The 22,202-nt window shown below is 39.6% G+C and overlaps 1 protein-coding gene across 1 annotated transcript in view; it reads right to left on the reverse strand.

The window, feature by feature from the left end:
- Nucleotides 1–22,202, reverse strand: part of SYT16 (synaptotagmin 16) — a 99,779-nt gene that overhangs the window by 19,490 nt on the left and 58,087 nt on the right. The window contains exons 2-3 of the mRNA XM_028102379.1: nt 9,377–9,589; nt 3,709–3,965 (exon numbers count right to left, since the gene is read on the reverse strand). Of these exons, the coding sequence (XP_027958180.1) occupies nt 3,709–3,965; nt 9,377–9,589 (470 nt within the window). The remainder of the gene's footprint in view (nt 1–3,708; nt 3,966–9,376; nt 9,590–22,202) is intronic.

The following is a 22,202-nucleotide window of genomic DNA, read 5'->3' on the forward strand; positions in this document are numbered from 1 at the left end:
AAAAGTGGTTGCTATAGAGACTTCTGAATACAACTGACTAGTGTAGGTATAATATTAGAAGCAAGTCTCCAAGGAGTTAGGCTAACTCAGAAATCAAGTCACAGTCTTCTGTTAAAACTCCCATCTATTTTAGCTTACTCTTGATCATCTCTATATTGCTTGCTGGATCAGAAGTAATGATAGCCCACTTCTACTAAGCCCTTTCTTGTGCCGGGTACCGTACTAAACCCTTTACAGACGGCAAAAGCCCACTGTTACGCACTTTAGAACTTCTTGTTTTAGACCTTTTGTTACGTCTCCCCCTACAGGTGCAGTCTTTCGGGCTCTAAGTAGCTTCGGCCTGACACAGCCCAAGGAGGTCCCACCTCCCGCGCATGCGATGTGAGTCTCAACTCCCACCTCCCGCGCATGCGATGTGAGTCTCAACTCCCACCACAGGCCTCTCTGTTGATGTTAAGTCTTGGAAAGTTACAGAATCCTGGCTGGCATTCATGTATATAAAGTCCAGCATGTGTGTGAGGTCAATGCCCCAGGCAGTAAACTTGTCTCTCCTTGGACAAGTGTCCTGAGGGCAGTTTAATACAGCTTCTTACAGCACAGTCCCACAAAAGCAAGCCATGAGTCACACTTACTGGTGGCCAACTTGATTACACATTCTAATATGGCTCTCCCTTCTTCCCTGCCTCACTCCCCGCCTTGTCCCTCACTCTTGTTCCCAGGGATTATATATCCTGACAAAGTAGGCTCTGCTTTTTGTGAAATCCAGCTAAGAAATATTATCTTTTAAAACATTCACATTAATCTAATGAGGAAGGAATTTTAATATCTTCATTTTATGGGGGAGGAAATTTAAGATTTAGAAACTCACTCCCTGCCCCCAACCTCATATGCCCCACCAAGACAATGCAGGATTTTCCAGCATTAATGCTCAAAATCCCAAACCTTATGTCGAACCACGATGTCTCCCTTCTTCTCCCCAAGTCTCTCACCATAGCCATTTATGTTTGTAGTAAGTGTGTGGGGTGAGGCGGGGGTAAGATGAAAGATGAAAAGACATACTACTTTGAATTTCACATCCTTTTAAGTCCCTGCTCTTAATTATAGTTAATAGTTCCCAGTTTTGTCAGCAACTTCAATGCAAGGTAAAAATATTCGGGTCACTGAGTCTCTCTCCACTTATCCATCAGGCTATCTATTCAGACAAATGCTCGCTCCACCTGCAGGTCTGTGGGAAGTCCTTTGGAGGTCTCTGAAATGACTCTCCTCGGAACCCTGCCTAAGACAGAGCTGTAGGCCATAGCCAGGCTCTGGACAGGGCCGAGCCAAGCAGTAGCACAGGGAAGCTGGGCTTTGTGTCCCCTTCCTGGGTTGATCTGAAACAAAGATTTGGGAAGGCTGGTATTTTCATAGCAATTAATTATTTCAACACACATTACCTATCACCCGGCTCTCCTCATGCGGGTACTCTTAATACCACTAATCCATCTGACCTTCCTGCAAGGTAAAAATCTCTTCATTTTTATCCCCATTTGGCAGATTTTAATTAACTTCTCAAGGCCAACCAGTTAATCAGTGGAAAGCAGAGATGAAAAGTGGGACACCTGCTTCCCTGTGTGCTCAAAATCACCAGCCACCCTCCCATTGTCTTCCCTGCCAAGCCTTGGGTCTGCAGGAAAAAGTCGATGGCCTTTTCCAGGAGAGAAGAGCAGAGTTCAAAAATCCATCAGCCTAACAGGTAGTCACACTGCATGGCTGGTTTCCTTCTGAGGCAAAATAAATGATTCTCTTAGTTCTAATACCCCGATTTTTCTTTAAGATGGGAATATTTGTGCCACGCTGTCAAAACCCTTGTAGGTTTAAAGATTTTCTATCAGACTGAAAGCCTTTGTGTTTTAGTAAGATAGGGTTGATGTCATCTGTGTGGCCCCAAGTAAACAGACCTGCAATATGTTCCCGATGCCAGATACACAGGGGAAGACAGGGTTCTTAATACAGCTAAGAGGCAAATAAATCAATTCTTAAAAGGCAAGCTAAGCCTGCAAAGCAGGCAGTTACAGGAACTGCCTCCGAGCTGTATCTGAGGTTCTACCGTAGGAGCACCAAATTACAGTTTTTGTCTCAAAATAGATAGGAGGTTGAATGGAGCACACAGAGATGTCTGGGTATTTTTGGAGTCTGGGAACATTCAGTGCTCTCAACACCAAAAGTCTTCTATGAAAGCTCCATGAGTTAGGCAGATGGGAGGTTACCTGAAGAAAGCAATCCCAAGCCTAAGGGAACAGTTATCAAGGGGGCAGAGTATTAAGAGGCAGGTAAACAGTTTTGTTTTGTTTTTGTGGTGAGAAAGTCAAAAATAATATTTTTAAATGTTAAATGTTATTGTGTGGAATTTGATAGGACTCCTTTGCAGTAAAACAACTGGGAAGCAGAATTAAAAAAAAAAAAACACAACTTTTAAGGTTAATAGCTTTGGGTATCTCTATATGTAGGGCTGCTCTCGACAAGCCACAAACCACGTATCCGAGTTACTGTTTCTTGTCCTCAGCAGTAACACCAACACATGGGCACACACCCACCCACGTGTGCACACCTCCTTATGCTCTCTCTCTACACATCCCAGTGCATTAGCAGTAAGGTTTTGGAACATGATTTTCTGTGATTATTTTTTTCTTCTCCTGGAGGAGCATTTGGTATGTATGACAGTCTAGGTCCTAATAAGAGATTCTACCAGTTTCTTTTCCCAGGCAGACTGATGCTAACAAAATCCATTCACTTTTCTCTTTCCTCTTGCCCCACAAATCATATTAATATTTATATACATACATTACATATTTCATCAAAATTAATTTCAAAGTAGGCATTAGACATTTATTATTTTACATCTCTTAATGTCGTAGAATCATAATAAAAGAGATCTAGCTAATAAAGAATAACCAAAAATGCCTGTTAGATAATGTAATGTTTGTAAATCTTTATCACAGTGCCTGGCACATAGTCCCTGCTCAATAAATGGTAATGTCTATAATAATCACCTCCAATCATACCTCTGGGCAGTTAGGCATATTCTGGAGTAAGTTTTAAATAAGAAATAAATTTAGAAGGAGCATCTTTTTTCAGAGATTTATTCCAAAAAGCAATGTAAATGGCCGGAGGGTCATCACAAATTAATGCCATCTCCTAGATCTTGAATTCAATCCAAATCCACAGCAAGATCTTCATCATAATATCTTGCATCATTTCATTTAGAAGGCCATTGTATTTTAGTCTAATTTTCAAATAATTCTTTTATTCAAGTAATTGTAACTCAAGTTTTGGGGCAAATAAAAATAGACTCCGTTTTAATTGAAACCATGAAGGAAATAAACCAGTCTTCTCTGAAGAACTAGAAACTCTTTTATATAAACAAGAAGTGTAATTGTTGCTGGTTCCATTCTGCCACCATTCTTTTCCCCCCCTATTTTGACAGAAATTTATTTATGAATCTTTTATTGTGTACCCCCTTTGATTGGTACACATAGGGGCTGTGACTTGGTCATCTGAAAAAATTTTTATTTCAAATAAAGGCTCCTTAGGTCTTTGTTTTTCAAGGCAATGCTTCTTTCTTGGAGAAATGTTTTTCTTGAGGCGTGGCGAGCAAGAGGAAAGCAAGAACTCACCAGAGAGCACACAACACTCAAGCAAAAAAAGAATGGAAAACAAATAACTTGCCTCTGGACTCCACATGGAAGAGCTATCAGCAGCATAGGACTCTTCAAATCCCTGGTTATTAAAGCCTGTCTCCAATTCCAAGCTGCCTTCTGTGGACTGGTGACTGAGGCTGCGAGGCACGCTGGTCTCTTGGGGAGCTGTGCCATGGTGCCTGGTGTTCCCCACCTCACATGGGGACTGTGAATGGGCAGAAACAGGGTCATCTTCACCGTAGGACAGATTCTCAGAATAACTCAGCTGGCTGGCTCCATCCAAATCTAAATTTGCAATAAGGAAACTATCAAGACCTCAGAAGCAAAGCCTATCAAATAACACCTGCAGAAACATAATTGCATCCACGTGGTGGATAAACTTGGTCTATATAACCAAAAAGACCATTAGTTCATTACATGGGGTATAAGAAGGTTTAATACTTTCTAATAATATGACTATGAAGGACGTGTGTTAATGTTAAAAAGATAAAATAAACATATTAGCATTTTGTTGGAACTAACAGCCACAAGACCTTGGGGATAGATCTAGAAAGCAAGAGCAACAATCTACTATGGAGATCATATTGTGTCCTGACTCTACCATTCTTCTTTCTGTCTACCATGTTCTCATCTTACCCTCTCCTTGGAAGGCTTCATGGTTCTCTCAAGTAAAAAGTTCTCTACTTGATCCATGGAAGGAACACTGGACTTGGATTCAGATGATCTGGGTTTAAATCCTAACTCTGCGTTAAGAATTTACACAAAATTTGAACTGCCCAAACCTTTGTTTCCTTACCTATAAAATGATTATAAAAACCACTAGGGAATCATTGCGGACACATGAAATAATAGCCTCCTAGCAGTCACTAGTTTTCCATAAGTATTAGCCCTGCTTGCTTGTCTGGCCCCAACTGGCCTCATCCAACCCGGTAAACCACATTTTCTACTGCCTCCCACTTTGCCGTCACCTGTGGTCCCATGGGCTCATGAAAACACTAGTTGTGTATTTCTGTTCACTGTGGTCCTCAAACCCCCTCTCCCCCAAACTGCCCTCTCCTTCTTGTCCATCCAAAGCCCAACAACACCTGAATCTTCCCTGACTTCTTGGACTCAGTGTTTTTCTCTGACCTTAGTGTTATTCTACTTTCTCTGTCAGTAGTCCCTCACCGATGCATCTCCTTCCTCTCCTTTAAAGTTTAGGTTACCCTCAGACAGTAAAGAAAAACAGGCAGGGTCTTCCTAAGCAATAGCTTTCACCCTGACTTTCCTCCCACATCCAGAAAGTAGCCAAGAACGTATTCTCTCTTTGGTCTCCAGTCTCCTCCGGAAGACACCAACCCGGTATAAGAGAAAATTAGAGATATAGACAGGATGCGTGAGTACAGGGATGACAAAGTATAGATCATGAATTCAGCTCTTATTTACACTGTATGGTAGCAACTGTTTCCACTGTTGGTCTTAAAGCCCCATTGAGAACATAATCTCCTGGGAGGTACTAAGCCACATACCTATGCTTTCTAGTCTTTATTCACTAGTGGGTTTCACAAAACTCTCCAATAACTTTCAAGACTAGGCTGGTTAACAAATATTTGAAGCAGCCAGGTGTGCGGCAAAATGGAGTAGTGGGGACAGTGGTTTACCAGACAGTTTATGACCCACCTGCTGTAAACAGGCAAACTTAAAAAATACGTTATCACCCTATGCAGACTATACAAAAACATCTTTAGGCAGACTTAGTACTCAGAGCAACCTCAAACTCCTGATTTGGGATTTTGCAAAACCATGGCAATCCACCAAGAAGTTCCCCTAACTGCCTTGTTATTCTTAATAATTCAATTCAGGCCCCTTGGAAACACTTTCATAGGCCACCATAACATTTTTACATTCACACACCTCAGTTATTTCACAAACACACTTTAAAAAGGCCACAGAAAATGAGAGAACAAGGGATATTCCATATGCAAAACCCTACAACATAAAGCAGAATTTTCTTCTAAGGCTCTAATTAGCACATCCATTCCTCATATACATGAACACTAAAATGTCCTATTAAACAGTAGGTCATCCATCAACGTGTGCAGCACCCAGCAGGATTTCAGCACAAAATCTAACTTTGCCAAGAAATTACCCCCATAAAATTGTCTCATGACTTTAACTCCTACAGTGATAATACCTAGATCAGTAATAAGGGAATTTTCAAAAGCTACATTAAGCCTTGAAAAGCTATTCATAACTGAAAAACATAAGAACTATATTAATGTAACAAACCATTTTCCTTGACAGACAAGCAAGGAATGAATTAGAAAAGCAAAGCTGGGGTACAAGTCACGAGGCAGAGGAAAAAGAAAGGGGATTCACCATTACATAAAGCAATCTTCCCATCCTATAAGTTAAAGAAGACCGTGTCACCTTAAACACATACAGAAATGTAATTGCCTGTTGTCAGAGAAATGTATCCTAGCTTCTTAGAAATTATAGGCCATAATTATGTCACACCATATTTATTTTAGCAGAAAATTTTGCACTTTTTAATCCATGTCCCACTTTGACGTGGTATAATCCTATTATCCAGTTACTTTATTTTACACTCCCAAACCCTTCCCTCCTACCACCACCCACATACAAATACTTTTGCCCACTACAATGGTCAGTTTTATGTGTCAGCTTGGCCAAGCTATAGGCCTGAATTAATCAATCAAACACTAATTAAGGAGATACTCTGGAGGTATTTTGTACATGTGACTAAAGCCGTTATGCAGTTGACTTCAAGTAAAGGAGATTATCCGACATAATTAGTCCATTGAAAGCCTTAAGAGGAGAACCGAGGTATCCTTGGACACAAAGAAATTTCACCTATGGATTTCAGAGCTCTAAATTTCTGTTTCTTAGCCAGCTCCAGCAATAGCATAGGCCAATTCCTGGCAATAAATCTCTTGATATATAGGCCACTCTCATATCACCTTTAAAAAATTTTTTTAAGTAAACTCTACCCCAACGTGGGGCTTGAACTCATGACCCTGAGATCAACAGTTGCATGCTCTAACAACTGAGCCAGCCAGGCACCCCAATGTCACCTTGATATATATAAAATCCTAATCGATACACCATCCCAAACAAAACTGAGCACAGATTCCAGGGATAAGTGAGCTGTTTTAAATGACACCAGGAATGTAATGTCTAGCTTTTTTGAAACATCCTAAGAACTACATATTTCACAAGCAAAAATAAGGCTTTGTTCAAAAACAATTAAATAAACAAACAAATTAATAAATGCCCTGATAAGTAGACTATTATTCTGTAGCCCACTTTTCAGACCTAAATACCTGATATGCAGCCTCTAATCTGGATCACTTAGCACAAACCCTCTTTGACATTACTGGGGATGCATTTAAAGGTGATGCACAACTACACTAAGTCAGATAAATGAGACAAGAGAGAACTTGCCAGGGATATGAAGATAGCATTTGCTTGGTTCTAATAACCTCCCCACTCCATCTAGAATGGGAAGGATCCTACCTGATGAAACATGAGACAACCTACCAATAACTCATTCATGGTTCAGATTTTACTTGGATTTGGACCTTTACTTTCACTGGTCCAACATTTTGAAAGCATTTTTAAAGTGGAAGAATTGTCTACAATTAAATTTTATCTTAGAAAATCATATTTAAGGTAGAGTGAAAAAAAGCTAAATAGATGGAGGACAGGCAAAAAAAAAACAAAAACCCACAACTCCTCTCTGGGGTGCATGCTTAATCTCTTCCTTATTCTTAACTGCTGAAAACAAATTCACAAATCTAAAGATGAACAAAAAGAAATTACACAGAACAAAAAATCATGCAATAAAAATTACATTAACATTTCCATGGCATTTGATAACCTAAAATTTAACAGGCAGTTATCCCCTTCTATGAAAATCCTGTGGATTTTCTTCAAAATCTACAGGTAATTTATCCAGTGCAGTATGCTTTTCCTCCCTCCAATAGAGAAAGAAACGTGATCTTTCCTGTCACTCTCTGTCAAGTTTTTCAGAATCACCAGTTATGAATAAAATTATTGCTAATTCCAGAAGCAGTGAGGGTTAGAATGGTTGTCAGAACTCTCAGAACATGGGCCATTTGTATAAATCAGAAACTAGACATTTAGGCTTTGGGGAAATGGGGCCATTAGCTTTAGAATGCAGTGAGATGCTCCTAGGGAATCAACTGCTATTAACTTTCATTAGCTAACATTTGCCCTCTCAGCGGAGAGGGAGGACCACTGTGATGGAACACCAGCGAAAGAGAAAACAGGAGAGGGGTGAGTGAATGGCAGAGGTCAGTAGCTACCAATACAATACGGTGGTCACTTACCTTGTGCTGATGGGAACAGCAATAAAATACGTTATGTTGGCCCATATCAATAAGTACAATTACATGACAGCAAATTATTACATTTCTGCTGATTAAATAAATAAGATTCTTTCTGTATATTTTCCTTTTTAAAATTTTTACTTTGTTCTTTTTCAGGCTGCCTCATCCACCTCATCAAACCAGACATTTATTCTCTGTTATCTTTTCTCAATCTTGGAATCTCCTTTTTCTCTTTCTATTGTTAAGGGTTGCAAAATATGGAAGACCTACAACTACACCCCCATTGGTTTGACTGACCATGTGTCCAAAGGAAAGAAGGAAAAGATTAGAGAGCACAGGTCATTTAGACCAGGTCACTTAAGCGGGCGGTGTGACATTTCTTCTAGCTTTCTACCTAATACGATTCACAAACCCTTCCTAGTTTCAATATCCTGTGCCTACTCAGGGTTCTGGGCAAAAAAAAGTCAGAGAAATGCCTGACCTTCGCTAGGGAAAGCACTAAGAAATATTTTACTGTTCTTTTGCTAGGTTATTTTGTGTGAGTGGTGTGGAGAGAGGATTCTTCACAAGGCCAACCTACCATAACAAGCCACAAGCTGTGCTTACTGTACCTCAGAGTATTTCCCTTCCCCACTGTGGAAGGTACTCAGTCTGAAGACAATGGAGAATGGCAGAAGACCTTGCTCTTGCTCAGCAAGCAATTCTCCTGTGGGGCAGGGGATGGAGGCGGGGAGGAGGGCACCACAGAAACTACAGGGAGGGAGGGCAGATGTGCAGGGTATGTGCTGTTTGAAAAATGTTATTCAGTATTACTGTAATACATGTTTTTATTTGAAAGATAAAACATACCTGTGGCTTTAATAATACGAACTACTAAAAGAAAGATTTCAAAAATTGTCTGAGGCTATATAGATAAATAGAAAATAGACTCTGACTCCAAATGAGAGAAAAGGCACAGAATCTCAATGTCAGCAAACAGGTTATGTGAAATGTTTATATTTATCAGAAGAGATTAAGATTTTAGAAAGCTTAATAAATACCATGCTAATTCTAACCATTAGTGTTCAAAATATACCAAATGATAACCTGTAAGGAAGGAAGGAGTCCCACAAATCAGGGGTCAAGATTTTGGCACTTCTTATCCATTCCTTCTCCCAGTTCCCTGCATGACACCCCCTCTGCAAGGTTTGAAAGAACCCCTTTATTCTGTTCCAGCCTCTAGGGCTTGCCCCATTTTCTTTTCCTCTCTGGACCCTAGATACAAGTATAGCGATTGACTCAAAGACGTTCTTACCATTGTCCTTCCCTGCTCTAGGTAAAAAAAGGGTTTCATGCAAAGAATACCTTCGCAGGCAGACACTTCTGTGTTATCCTCCTCATGGGTAGGGAGCAGGTGGCTGAATTTTGATTTTTGTTCCAATCCCACCTGCTTTCCTTTTTCAGATGCTTCTGAATGGAAACTCTGGGACCGGGACACAGAAATCTCAAATTGTTTGATCACCTCTTCGTCACTGTCAGAAGATGTGCATGGCTCTTCATCATCTCCAAAGCTGTTAACTGGGATCAAACAAGAGCCGTGAGTCTCATGTGGGGCTCACAAGAATACAGAGATCAATAATCCAGAGAAATAGAAGAACACGGAAGAACATGAATGATTAGTCTGGATAAAGCAGGCCCAAATCAGACAGAAAGATTTTAAAGCATTTTTTGAAACACAAATTTGAGTCCAAAGAAATAAAACAGGAAAATAAAGCTTATGTGGGCAAGTAGAAATATATGGCTGGAACCCAGGAGGAACCATCGGGACACCCCTAGTTGACATGTTAAGACCTTTTGTTGAGCAGGGCAGCCCTGCTGATTTGTTGCGTTGCTGACATGTGCTTAGAACTGGGAACAGGGCATTTGACAATGATGACAGAAAATATGCTCTTAGCTTCATCTCTGTTATTAAAACACAAAGAGCCAAGTCCCACTCCAGAGAAGACATACTTGCAACTGAGAACTTCCAATAGTGTCCTAGTTTTGAAGAGACACCCACAGTTGTGTATGCAATTTATACAAAACAAAACTAGTTTTTATTATAATGTTCTGATGTCTTTCTCAGCACCAACAACCCAACCCAAACACCCTTTGAATTATTTGTACCACTTTCCCCATATCAGCTCACTGGCCCTTTCAGTTTCTCCAACAAGCCAAGATGGTTCTTCCCTTTGAGTTCTTTGTCTTTGTTGTTCTTCTGCCTGGAACCCTCCTGCCCCTGGTGTTTTCCTAGCTGGCTCCTCTCACCACTGAGGTGTCAGCTCCACTGTCACTTCATCCTAAACTTGGCCTCATTGTCGCACCTTTAGCAATTTTCTTCAAAACACTTCTATTCCTCTCTTCTCCCCCCATGACTTCCATGAAAATAAAGACATCATTTGTTTTGTTACCTGATGTCTCTCCATTATGTAAAACAATGCCTGTTGCATAGTAAGTGCTTAACAAATGCTTGTTAAGTCTTGAAGAAACTGGTGAAGATCCAGTGTTTTCTCCCAAGCCTAAGCACCCCCACCCTCCCCACCCACACATACTCACCCAGGGTTCCCTGTGCCCGAAATATTTTCCCCAACCCCTGTCTGGACTACTGGACTAGTCAAGAATCTAGCTCATCATCAGGACTCAGTATAGACATCACTTCTAGAAAGCTTTTCACTGACCCCTTAAATCAGGTTCAGGGCTTCTTCCATGAGCTGTAAAATATCTCTCAGCCCTGCCCTATCAGTGTTCCTTCCAGCCTTGTGACAGATTTACCTATTTAATTCCCAACCATTCCACCTAACCTGTACACATCAGGGGATTAAGAGGCACAGCGGACTACTCACTTTCCCATCCCTTCAGGCCCTATCTCCATGCCAGGCATATGGCAGGCTACTCTGTAAATATTTGCTGAAAGTAAATTGGAAATTATAAATAATGGGTTTTGGTTTTTTTTTTTTTTTTTCCAGACAAAGAGAGAGAGTTGGGAGGGGGTTGACAGAGAGGGAGGGAGAGAGAGAGAATCTTAAGCAGGTTCCACACCCAGCATGGAGCCAGAGGGAGGGCTCTATCTCACGACCCTGAGATTACGACTTGAGTCAAAATCAAGAGGCAAGCACTTAACTAACTGAGCCACCCTGGAGCCCCAATGGGAAATTATTTTTTAAAAATTTGCTCCTTCCATCCAAAACTCATACAGTAATTCTTGGGAAGAGTATGGTTATTAATTCACAGATGGGTCCTGAAGATCACTTCTGAATCAGAAACTAAGAAAAAATTATAAAGACATTTTTTAAGTGAGAGAAAATACTTTAAGTACCAGCCTGGTCAAAACATCTATTCTCTGTCTTATTTAAGAGTTGATATTCCTGAGTTTGTTTAGAAGATTAGGAATAATAATAATCACTTATTTGTTTGTTTATGTGCCAGGAACTGTCCTAAGTGCCTTACACATATTATCTCATTTAATCCACATGACACACCCATTATTGCTCTCATTTTCCAAATGAGAAAATCGAGAAAAAGAAAAGTCTACAACTGGCTGAAGGTTACGCTCCCAATAAAGGGTAGAACCGAGATTTGAATCAAGGTAGCCTATCTCTAGAGGCCATGTTTCTAATTATTATTCTGAAGAACCAGAGAGAGGCAGTGGAAAGAACCCTTCTGTATGCTCACATCAACCAGCTCAGTCCCTGTGGTCAAATCTCTTGACCTGTCCGGATCATTGCTAATGTCTGGATCCTTTCCCAGGTCTTCTCTAGATCTAAGTTTTCTGACTCCAAACTTCCTAACGTCAACACTGGATCTGTTTTGCTCTTTTATGAAGAAGCTGATCCAAGAATACAAGAGCACATCACTGTCAGTTCACTCAATTCTGTTGGCTGTGACCAGCACCAGTAAGACTTGAAAAGCTAAGTGTCAAAAGACACTAGATCAGAGGGGGAGATGAACCATGAGAGACTATGGACTCTGAGAAACAAATTGAGGGTTCTAGAGGGGAGGGGGTGGGGGGATGGGTTAGCCTGGTGATGGGTATTAAAGAGGGCACATATTGAATGGAGCACTGGGTGTTATACGCAAACAATGAATCATGGAACACTACATCAAAAACTAATGATGCAATGTATGGTGATTAACATAACATAATAAAATAAAATTAGATTTCTTTAGCTTATTGGGAAAAAAAAGACACTAGATGTTCTGCTAATACTAAAAAACCATCACAAGAGGCAGTCTTCCCATGTCTCAACATGCTGTGCAAAGCACCTGTTGTGGGATAGACCATCACATATGGGAGAGACCCAGAGACCAATGGAGCAAAAATAAACTCCCTTCACCATTAGAGCAAGGGACCAGCTATGCACCTGGGAAGGAGTTAGGGGGATATATGCATGGGAGGGTTATTTGGATGAAGCATTCATTGGAGTTCTAAGTCTGAGATTCCATTCCATTTATATTACAAGGTCAGATTTTTAAATGTAAGTAGTCCTAGTCATCAGTCTCAAATTGAGTGAGTGGGTATTTCCTCATCTATAAAATCAATAATTGAAATTCATTCATTTTTTTTAGAATTCAATAATTTACCATTATATGATCCCTGAGTTTTTTTTTTTCCCAGTGAGTCACTGATCATCCACAGAGGAAAGATTTCCATTTCACTAAACATATACTACATTCCAGACACCTTCTTGGGACTTTCCATATATTATCCCATTTAACCATCACAGCAACACCATGAAGTAAGGATCATTATTATTCCCATCATAGAGATGGAAAACAGAGGTACAGAAAGTTAAGTAACTTGCCCTGAGCAACAAAGTTAGCAAAGTAACAAAATGGGACTTGCACATAGAACCTATGTTCTTAGCTAATGTGCATATCATCAAACGTTATTGTGTGAGGACACTAGAGCCATATCTAGTTTATTTTCAGAGTGAGGGAGGGTGCTCTGCCTCTTCCACCCTGAAATCTGCCAGTAGGTTGCTTCCTTTGTGAGAAGAGAAGAGCAGTCAGTTCATGTGGGAATGAATACATACAGGCAGGCTGCAGTATAACTGGCCTATTGCTCCTCATGAGATTATAAATAAAACTGTATGTGCTATTCTAAGCCTCACTCCCCAAGGATCTCAGGGAATTCTCCATTTAAAAATGAAACCCGCCATCCTTCCTAAAAACCTCTCAGCAGCTACATAAGTTACTAGTGGTACTATTACAATAATAAAAGCAATTCCATATACAGCATGTGTCATGTGCAGGCACTATTCTAGAACTTTACATATTTTAACTTATTTACTCTTTACAATAACCTAAAGAATAGGTACTTTATCATTCCCATTCTGTGGATGGGAAAACTGAGACAAAGTGAGGTTAGTAATTTGCCAGAGTCATAACAGTTAGTAGATAGTGGAACTGAGATTCAAACCCAGGCTATATTGCTCCAAAATCAATGTAAATGAACATAATGCTCCCTCTACCATCTGCTGACTCAAGAGAAAAAAAAAACTTTCTAAAATCCTGGTCAAAATCTACACAACTTTGTTTTATCACTAAGAACACAAAATCACATAGGTTGAGCTGGAAAGAATTTTTATAACCATCTTTTTTTTAAGAGAGATTTTATTTATTTATTTGACACAGAGGGGGAGAGAGAGCACAAGCAGGGGGAGCTGCAGGCAGAGGGAGAGGGAGAAGCAGGGGGCTCGATCCTAGGACCCTGGGATCATGACCTGAGCCAAAGGCAGACGCTTAACCAACTGAGCCACCCAGGCGCCCCTATAAGCATCTTTTTAAAAGATTCCTGCTACGTGCCTTGTAATGAGTCTATGTCAACAACTAAATAGCTGATCTGGATTTCATTCAACTTAAATTTTTGAAAAGCACAAAATCTCATCTCAGTTGTGACAATTATTTCAGAGATAAGATAGTACTTTCTGAAATACCCTATAAATACCAAGTTAAAACCCCTTTCATGCTAGGTACCTGGGAAATAACACAGTGGCAATTTGTATTAAAATCTTCACCCCTTCATCCAATTAGCTTGCTAAAATAATAGGGAAAAAATTGGACAGTTACCATGGATGTGGATACGTCTTAAAGTTGAGATTATTCATTTCACTCCAACACAGAATACAGAGGGATCATAGATAGCACCCAAATCTCCACCACCAAAGAGAAGGCAGACTCTTCTGCAACCTTTCTGATGCTTGGCCACCCAGCTTCATGCCTTTGTTCACACACTGCCCGGGTGCTACTGTGGGATTCTTGCACTGGCACGAAGTTTGTCTTGGAAAGGTAGACAGAGCTGACTGAAGACCCATCAATACCAAATCCCTACTGCAACGGAGTCAGAATGTCCCTCCCTCTAATTTTTAATGATTTTTTTTTTCTAGTTTAAGTAGGAAGGGGCAGAGCAAGGCCATCTTCATCTTTCACATTTAAGTAAAGACGGTGGGGCTCCAGAGCCACAGAAACTGCCTGTCAAGTATAACGTCAGTCAAGGCTAGAGCGGTGAAGAGTGTGGAATCTGGAGCCAAGCTGCCTAGCTTTGAATTTGGGATCTTCCATTTGCTAGTTTGAGACCTAGGCAAGTTCCTTATTCTTTCTGAATTCCAGTGTCCCTTATTTTGCGATTCCTTACTTCTTAATGTCGTTGAGGGAACTAAGTGAAATAAATGACGCCTGGGTGACTCAGTTGGTTAAGCGTCTGCCTTTGGCTTGGGTCAGGATCCCAGGAGTCTGGGATCGAGCCTGTTTCTCCCTCTCCCTCTGCCACTCCCACTGCTTGTGCTCTCTCTCTCAAATAAATAAAATCTTTTGAAAAAAATAAATGAAATAAACCACTTAGCACATGCCTAGTGTATGATATATCCAAAAATGTTTTATTAGTAGTGTTACTATTAGTAACCCCCAGCAGGTCAGTGCCCTGGTTGGAAACACTTTTATGAAGCTTTGCATTTACATGCAAAGGAAAGAATGTGCCTGTTCTTGCAGGGTCTAACTTAAAAACTCATCATCAGGGTTGTTGTAGGGGAAAGGTGGAAGACACAAGGGCTGGGAGAGGAGAAGATAAAGCCGATAATGTGAATTGTGTTACCTTCTTTACCTCACTATCCTTTTTTCCAAGCCGGGAGGTGCAGTGCTCTCGAATAAGAGTTGGCAATGCTGTCTGGATTTGGGCAGTGCCCAAAGCCTGCTCATTTTCTTGTTTCTTTTAAGGCAACAAAACAACCAACTGGTGATACAAGGGGAGGATTTCTTAAGCCTGTCTGCTGCTATTTCACAGATGGAGTTAGAATTTGTAAACGATCAGTGCAGCTCTGAGCTCATTAATTTGTTCCCACCCACATAGGAGCAATTAGGTGGAAGGAAGTACTGCTCACATCTTATACATGAGAAGTGGAGAGAGGTGGGGGTGGGTTGTGCTCAGTGGTGTAGTACCTGGGTGCTACTTTTAGCTACCATTGCAGGAAATCCCTTATATACTAAATTTCTCAAGTACCCACAGTGAACATCTGCCCAGGGTGGCTGGATAAGGATGGAAATAAGAACAGCAAGTTGGTTAAAGTGAAAAAGTAGAAGGGAGGTCAAATGAGACAACTGCCCATTTCAGATCCTAAGAAAGGGTCACATTTCTAGAAGCACCATCTAGCCATTATTGGATTCAGGTAGGAGAGAAAAAGATTTTTATTCATTATCCAGCCTTAGGGGTTTTTTTCAGACTATGTTCTGTGGAAGTCTAGGGTTCCACAAAGGAGTTTCAAGGCCACTACAAAAGTGGACATATGGGCAGCTACACTGAGTAGGTTGGGCCATTCATCCCTTAGAGTCAGGGCTATTTTGTTCTAATATTATTTATATTTTTATAAGATTCTGTTCGGGAAAAAATAGGAGTCCTGACACTTCTTAAAAGTTTGAAAAACATTGATATAACCCAACTCCCTCATTCTACAGAACAGAAACTGGGTCTGAGGTTACTTAAGGGACTCACCTATAGTCAAATAGCTAATTAGTGGCAAAGGACTAGCACCAGAGGAAGGACTGTGCACACCTGCTTTGTCACCCTGTACCTTCTGTGAGATATTTTGACAACTCCATTTCCTATATGCACAAAGAGATGGCACATGTAACAGATGTGAGTGAGTCAAAAAGAAAATCTTTTATTAAAACTAGTTACAGATCACTATATTAGGGAAAAGTTAAAACATTGAAGATTCGAGTTTTGGTAACAGCAGAATAAGTGATTTGAACTCACCTATGAATAACAATTATAAATTCATGAAAAAAAATTTTAAGTCAACTATTTGAAGGCATAGAGAAGTAAACAAGAGCAGGGACAATCTGGAGAGGTTCCCACTTTTGTTTTTTGTTTTTTTTTTTAAAGATTTTATTTATTTGACAGAGAGAGATAGCGAGAGCAGGAACACAAGCAGGGGGAGTGGGAGAGGGAGAAGCAGGCTTCCCGCGGAGCAGGGAGCCCGATGTGGGACTCGATCCCAGGACCCTGGGATCATGACCTGAGCCGAAGGCAGACGCTTAACGACTGAGCCACCCAGGCGCCCAAGGTTCCCACTTTTGAAAGAAGGAAACTTCCCCGGGAGAGATACATGGTTACATTGCTTTTCTGCTACAAGTAACGCCAAGTCTATGAAGTACAGGGCATCTAGGACTCTGGCAGACACAGAAGCCTTATTGACTTAAGATGTCAGAGGACAGAATTCACGGCAGCTGAAAATATAGGGGGAAACACCATAAAGGAGGGAACAGAAAAAGAACTCCAAAATCTGCATATGAACTTGGCAAACACTTGCCTGAAACCTGAAATATGAACGCAAGGGTAAGAATCCAAGAAGCCCCCAAAGGTAACAGCTACAGGGCTAAATAATCTGAGCAGACATTTGGGCCACAGCCTGTCTCAGGAGTCAGGAGTTTGAATCTGGCCAAGTTAGAGACTCCAGGTATTCCATTAAAACTCTAGACAGATCAACTTTAGAGCTAAGACTAAAAGTAAAACTGAAACAAACCCAACAGAACAAAGTATGAAGCCAATACTCCAAAAGATCAAAGGAATCAACTAATAACGTAATTGTGTGCTAAAACAAAAAAGTACTTACTTCTCTTCCCCACCAGGCCAAACTCATCCAAGATAAGAAAGGAAGCATCGTGAAATCATCGGGGGTGGGGTGTTTGGCTCAGACTATGGGGATCACACAAAGGCTGTACCATAATGGGCAGTATTCTGAACAGGCCTGTATCCATACTCACTAAACCCTCATTTCTCATTATCTGACTCTCTCAACTACAAATGTTTCCTGAACACTTGACTTTGACCATCACTTTCAGGTTCATCACTGCAATAGGGCTCACCTGGACAAGAGCAAGTGCTAAACTGTTAACCTCCCTGACTCTTTTCAGCTCTGCTCTCTAATACACATGCCTCCAACAAGGGAATTTCTTGATAGGACCCAAGTGTTGTGTTGTTTTCCTGCTATAGTGGCATTTACATACAAATGAATGGCCAAGACTGTAATTTACTCTGCTGAGAACTGTGGTGACCTGATAATTAAATTTCTGCACATGCAGAGAAAACATAAAACCAGAATGGTTGCTCTTGCTTTCCCTTTTTCCCAACCCCCAACACTTTTCTATCACTCCAATGAATCCTTACAAGCAAATGTGAATCAACATTTTAATTTACAAATGTTCTGATTAGGAAGACAAAAAACAAATTCCATTGCCATGGATACTAAAATGAAGGGCCTCGGATGGGTAACCAAGGCTGAGAGAGATAATAAACGGATCTTGAGATGTGCAGGTGTTGTGAGTTTTTTAAATTCTAGCTATTCAGTTCATCCACTCATCTTTCCATTCCATGCTGCAAATCATTCTCAAGGAAGTTTGCAAAGTTATTGTTTTATCTTGCAATAGAGCCTCGTTAAGCTACAAACTCTCCTCAATACCAAATCTACAGTAAATAGATCCAAATATATCAGGATAACTGAAAAGAAATAGGTTGAAAATGCTCACTTGGCTAAGTAAGAGCTTTTTTAGAAGAAAAATAAAAACCATATTCCAAGAAAAGGCACACAATTCATACACCATATATTCAGTGGTGGTATGCATAAATTAGAATAGCAGCCCTCAGTTGATGCCACTGATAGATAATTAATAACTTCTCTCCATTTGCAGAAAAGTTAATGGAAAATTTTCCAAATGTTTGACTTTTCCCATGAAGTTTCTGTCCCTTGGGTGCCTGTTATCCCATATGCTGACATGCACAAGCAGGTAAAAAAAAAAAAAATTAACAAAGAAATGAAGTAGCTAATCATGCTTCTTTCCTTAGTTGTTTTGTCATGGATATGCATACTCATGCTATGACTGTTATATGGCTTACATCATCTAGTCATATTTTCCACTGGCAAAATGAGTCCTGCTTCATGATGAAAATACATACATTAAAATTGCATGGGGTGCCACAAAAATCACATCAATTTTCAGCATGGAACGACCCGAACAAGCCAGGCACCATTGAATTAGAAATGTTGCCCTGAGTATAATAATGTCCCTTGTTCCATCCATATTCTTAACTGCCATGTAGAGCTTACCTTCTGTTATTTATCTTACTTACGTTTTCTAAATGGGTTTATGTGCCTGTGACTCCTCTAGCATGTTCAAGGAATTTGTGGTCTTAATCCCTTCTTCTCTATCCCCTTAGTGTCTAATATACTGTTAGGAATAAAGCAAATCCTTCAATAATGAATAAACAAACTTAAAATCAGTACAATAGTGTATTAGCCAGATTATTCAGAGAAACAGAACCAATGGCAGAGATATACGATTTGTATTTATTTATTATAAGGTATTGGCTCAGATAAATATGGAGGCTGGGAAGTTCTGAGGTCTCTAATTGGCAAGCTGGAGACCCTGGAGACCAGTGGTGTAGTTCCAGACCGACTGAAGGCCTGAGAACAAGGAGAGCCAATGGTGTACATTCTAGTCCACGATGAGGTGAAGACCGATGTTTTTGTTCAAGCTGTCAGGCAGACAAAGTTCTCTCTTACTCAGCTTTTCTGCTCTATTCAGGTCTTCAATGGATTGGGTGAGTCCCACCCACATTAGGGAGGGCAGTTTGCTTTACTCAGTCTACCAATTCAAATGTTAATCTCCTCCAGAAACATCCTCCCAGATACACCCAGAATAATATTTGATCCACTATGTTGGCACCTGTGGCACAATCAAATGACACATAAAATTAACTATCACAAATATCATACAAAGGCAAATGCAAAGTGGGAAGAATACCAAAGAGAAGCAAGTCATACACAGGTTTTTATCCCAGCTCTGACACTTCCCAACTGGGTGATCTTGGGTGAACTTCAGTTTATTCATCTTTAAAAATTAGACCAGCTTTTGGAAGTCTGAGGCCATATAAAACTCCTCCTACTACAAACTCATAGAAATGCTGGTAAAATTCGAAAGATACCTGGTATTATCCCACAGGGGTAACCAACTTGTTTGGCTGATATCTAGGATATTAAAGCCCTTGGGTTCATGCAAGGCTGGATCCAGGACCCTACCATAAAGCTACTACTCTTTAATAGAGGCTGCCCTTTCTATGAAGAGAGGACTAGTAAATTTCAGCTTACAGTTTGGACCTACAGAAGTAGCAAGGAAGATTACTACCCACTGGGATTGTAAATAAGAAAAAAATTATTCTATGAGAAATAAAAATATCAAGTCTACCTCTCACAGAGACATAGTACCAACACAGCACAGACATCTGAAGGTAAGAAATTAATAAGGGAAATGGGTAAGCACCTATGAAATCCAGGAGACCCAACAGAAGTGCAAAATTGCACTATAGGAATACTTCCATAAGCCAACGTACACAGGATTACACCCCTCATCAAGCACAAACATACCCCCTGTAAAGATGAGCTAACCTGAAAACACACAGAACATAATACACAAGAGGTATTAAACTGTCTTGAGGTGAGATGGAAAACAATCTAAGAACACACGGTGATTTAAATATGTGGAAGATTTACAAAAATTAGCCATGTATTAGGCCACAGAAGAAGCCTCAAAAATATAATTATACCACATTCTAATCTCAATACAGTTAGAAATAAAAGACTTTTTAAAAATTATAAAAATGCCTTTTGGAAACCAGAATACACATTTTTAAATAATTGATGGGTCAAAGAAGAAACCCTAATTGGAATGATAAAATATTTATAACTGAAAAATAATGAACATATCACATATCATACACTTGTGGGATATATTTAAAGTGGTACTTAAAGGAAATTTATGGATTCATTTAGGGTATATATTAGAAATCAAGGAAAAGACTGAAAAATTAATATGATAAATGGTCAATTCAAGATGTTATTGATCAATAGTTTAAACCAAAGCAAAGTACATGGAAGAAATAAAAAAGATAAAAAGTAGATATTAATAAAAATGTTAATACAAAGAAAACATTAGAAACCAGGGAAGATGAAGACAGTCTCTTAAAGATAAGCCACTGACAAGATTAAGACAATGAACACATTTATAGATATAATGGACACTTAAAAATCACAAGAGAACAAAAACAAGTTTTAACAATTTTAAAAAGAACAAATAGATAACATATAGACTGATAACCACTAATGAAGTAACAGGTAGAAAAAAATTCAAAAAGTGACACATCACATCCAGATCGTTTTGTATAACTTTTTCCAACTTACAGTTAACAGGTAACTGCTCTTTTATATAAGCCATTCTAAAAGGAAAGACTTCTTGTATCACTTTTTAAGGATAGCTATAAACTCAGTAAGGGAATTTATATAGTAGATCAATCTCTTATAATGCTAGTTGCAAATATTGTAAAGTAAGCAGCAAACAAAATTTATGATATATCAAAAACAAATACATTGAGAGTAAGAATTTGTAACAGACATACAAAGAAGGTTAAGCATCAGGAAAATCTCTTAAATGTACTTAACCACATTAATAAAGATGAAAATGTATAATCATCTTAACAGATGTGGAAAATCATTAAATAGGTTTCAACACCCATTCATGACAATGATTCTCAGTAACTTGGAATAGAAAGAAATTTTCTCCACCTGAAAAAGAAAATCAACCATGCATGACACTCAAAAGTAAACTTTAACATTCCTTAGAGACTATGAAAGACAAGAACACTTGATGTTATCACTTCCTTGCAATTCTGTACTGGAGGTCTCAAAAGCACTATAAGACAAGAAAGATAAATGAAGGGCATGTGTTGGAAAGCAAAAAATGAAACGTCAAGAGATTGAACTTTCCATGTTAAAAAAAAAAAAAAATCCAAGAGAAGCCAAGGTCCACCTTTCAATTATTAAGGGTTCATCAAGGGGACGTCTGCCTCTAATCAAGATGAAATAACAAGTACTAAATTTAGCCTCACATGTGAAACAACTGAAAACCTGGACATAAACAATGGTTCTGAAAACATTGAACATTAAGCAACTAAAAACAGGGATTCCTGAGAGATGAGAAATAAGCGAGTAAGTTCTATGCTTACCCAAACTGACTGCCTGAAGAAAGTTTTGAGGCAAAGCTGATGTTCTCCCAGATTTGAGGAGATGGAGTTGGGGGGCCAAGACTGTGAGGACTTGCTGAAACAGTACTGAAGAGGAGAGCTACAAAGCGAACTCAGAGATCTGCTGTATTTGAAGTCTTCAGACAAACACTGCTAAGTCCATGTGAGGAAAAATATTGAAGCCATAGAAAGAATTAATGGAAATGATTGGAGGTAACAGTACCTGGAGCTCACACAGAACAAGGAACATTGCCTGTTTCAAATAGCAAGCATAGAAAACCCCCTCATTAATGGGGCATTAGTTAAACTACTTGGGAGGTTTTTGCCTCAGTAGGAAGGAGCAATTAGCCGGAGATAAAACATTACTTTAGCCCTACCGAACAAAGTTTAAAACCAAGACCTGAAAGGATCAAACAGTTTCCAGGTAACTTAACCACTTTCCAGAACCAAGCTCAAGAAAGTTACACATCCAGCATGCAACAAGGTAAAATTTACAATGTACACCATCTGATCCAACATTTCTAGGCATGCAGAGAAGCAGAAAAGTATCACCCATAGTGAAGATAAAGCCAATCAATTGAAATG

This window comes from Eumetopias jubatus, unplaced genomic scaffold (genome assembly GCF_037043125.1).
Source record: "Eumetopias jubatus isolate StellerSeaLion01/CBP00866 unplaced genomic scaffold, mEumJub1_p1.0 scaffold_7, whole genome shotgun sequence".
Classification (NCBI taxonomy): domain Eukaryota; kingdom Metazoa; phylum Chordata; class Mammalia; order Carnivora; family Otariidae; genus Eumetopias; species Eumetopias jubatus.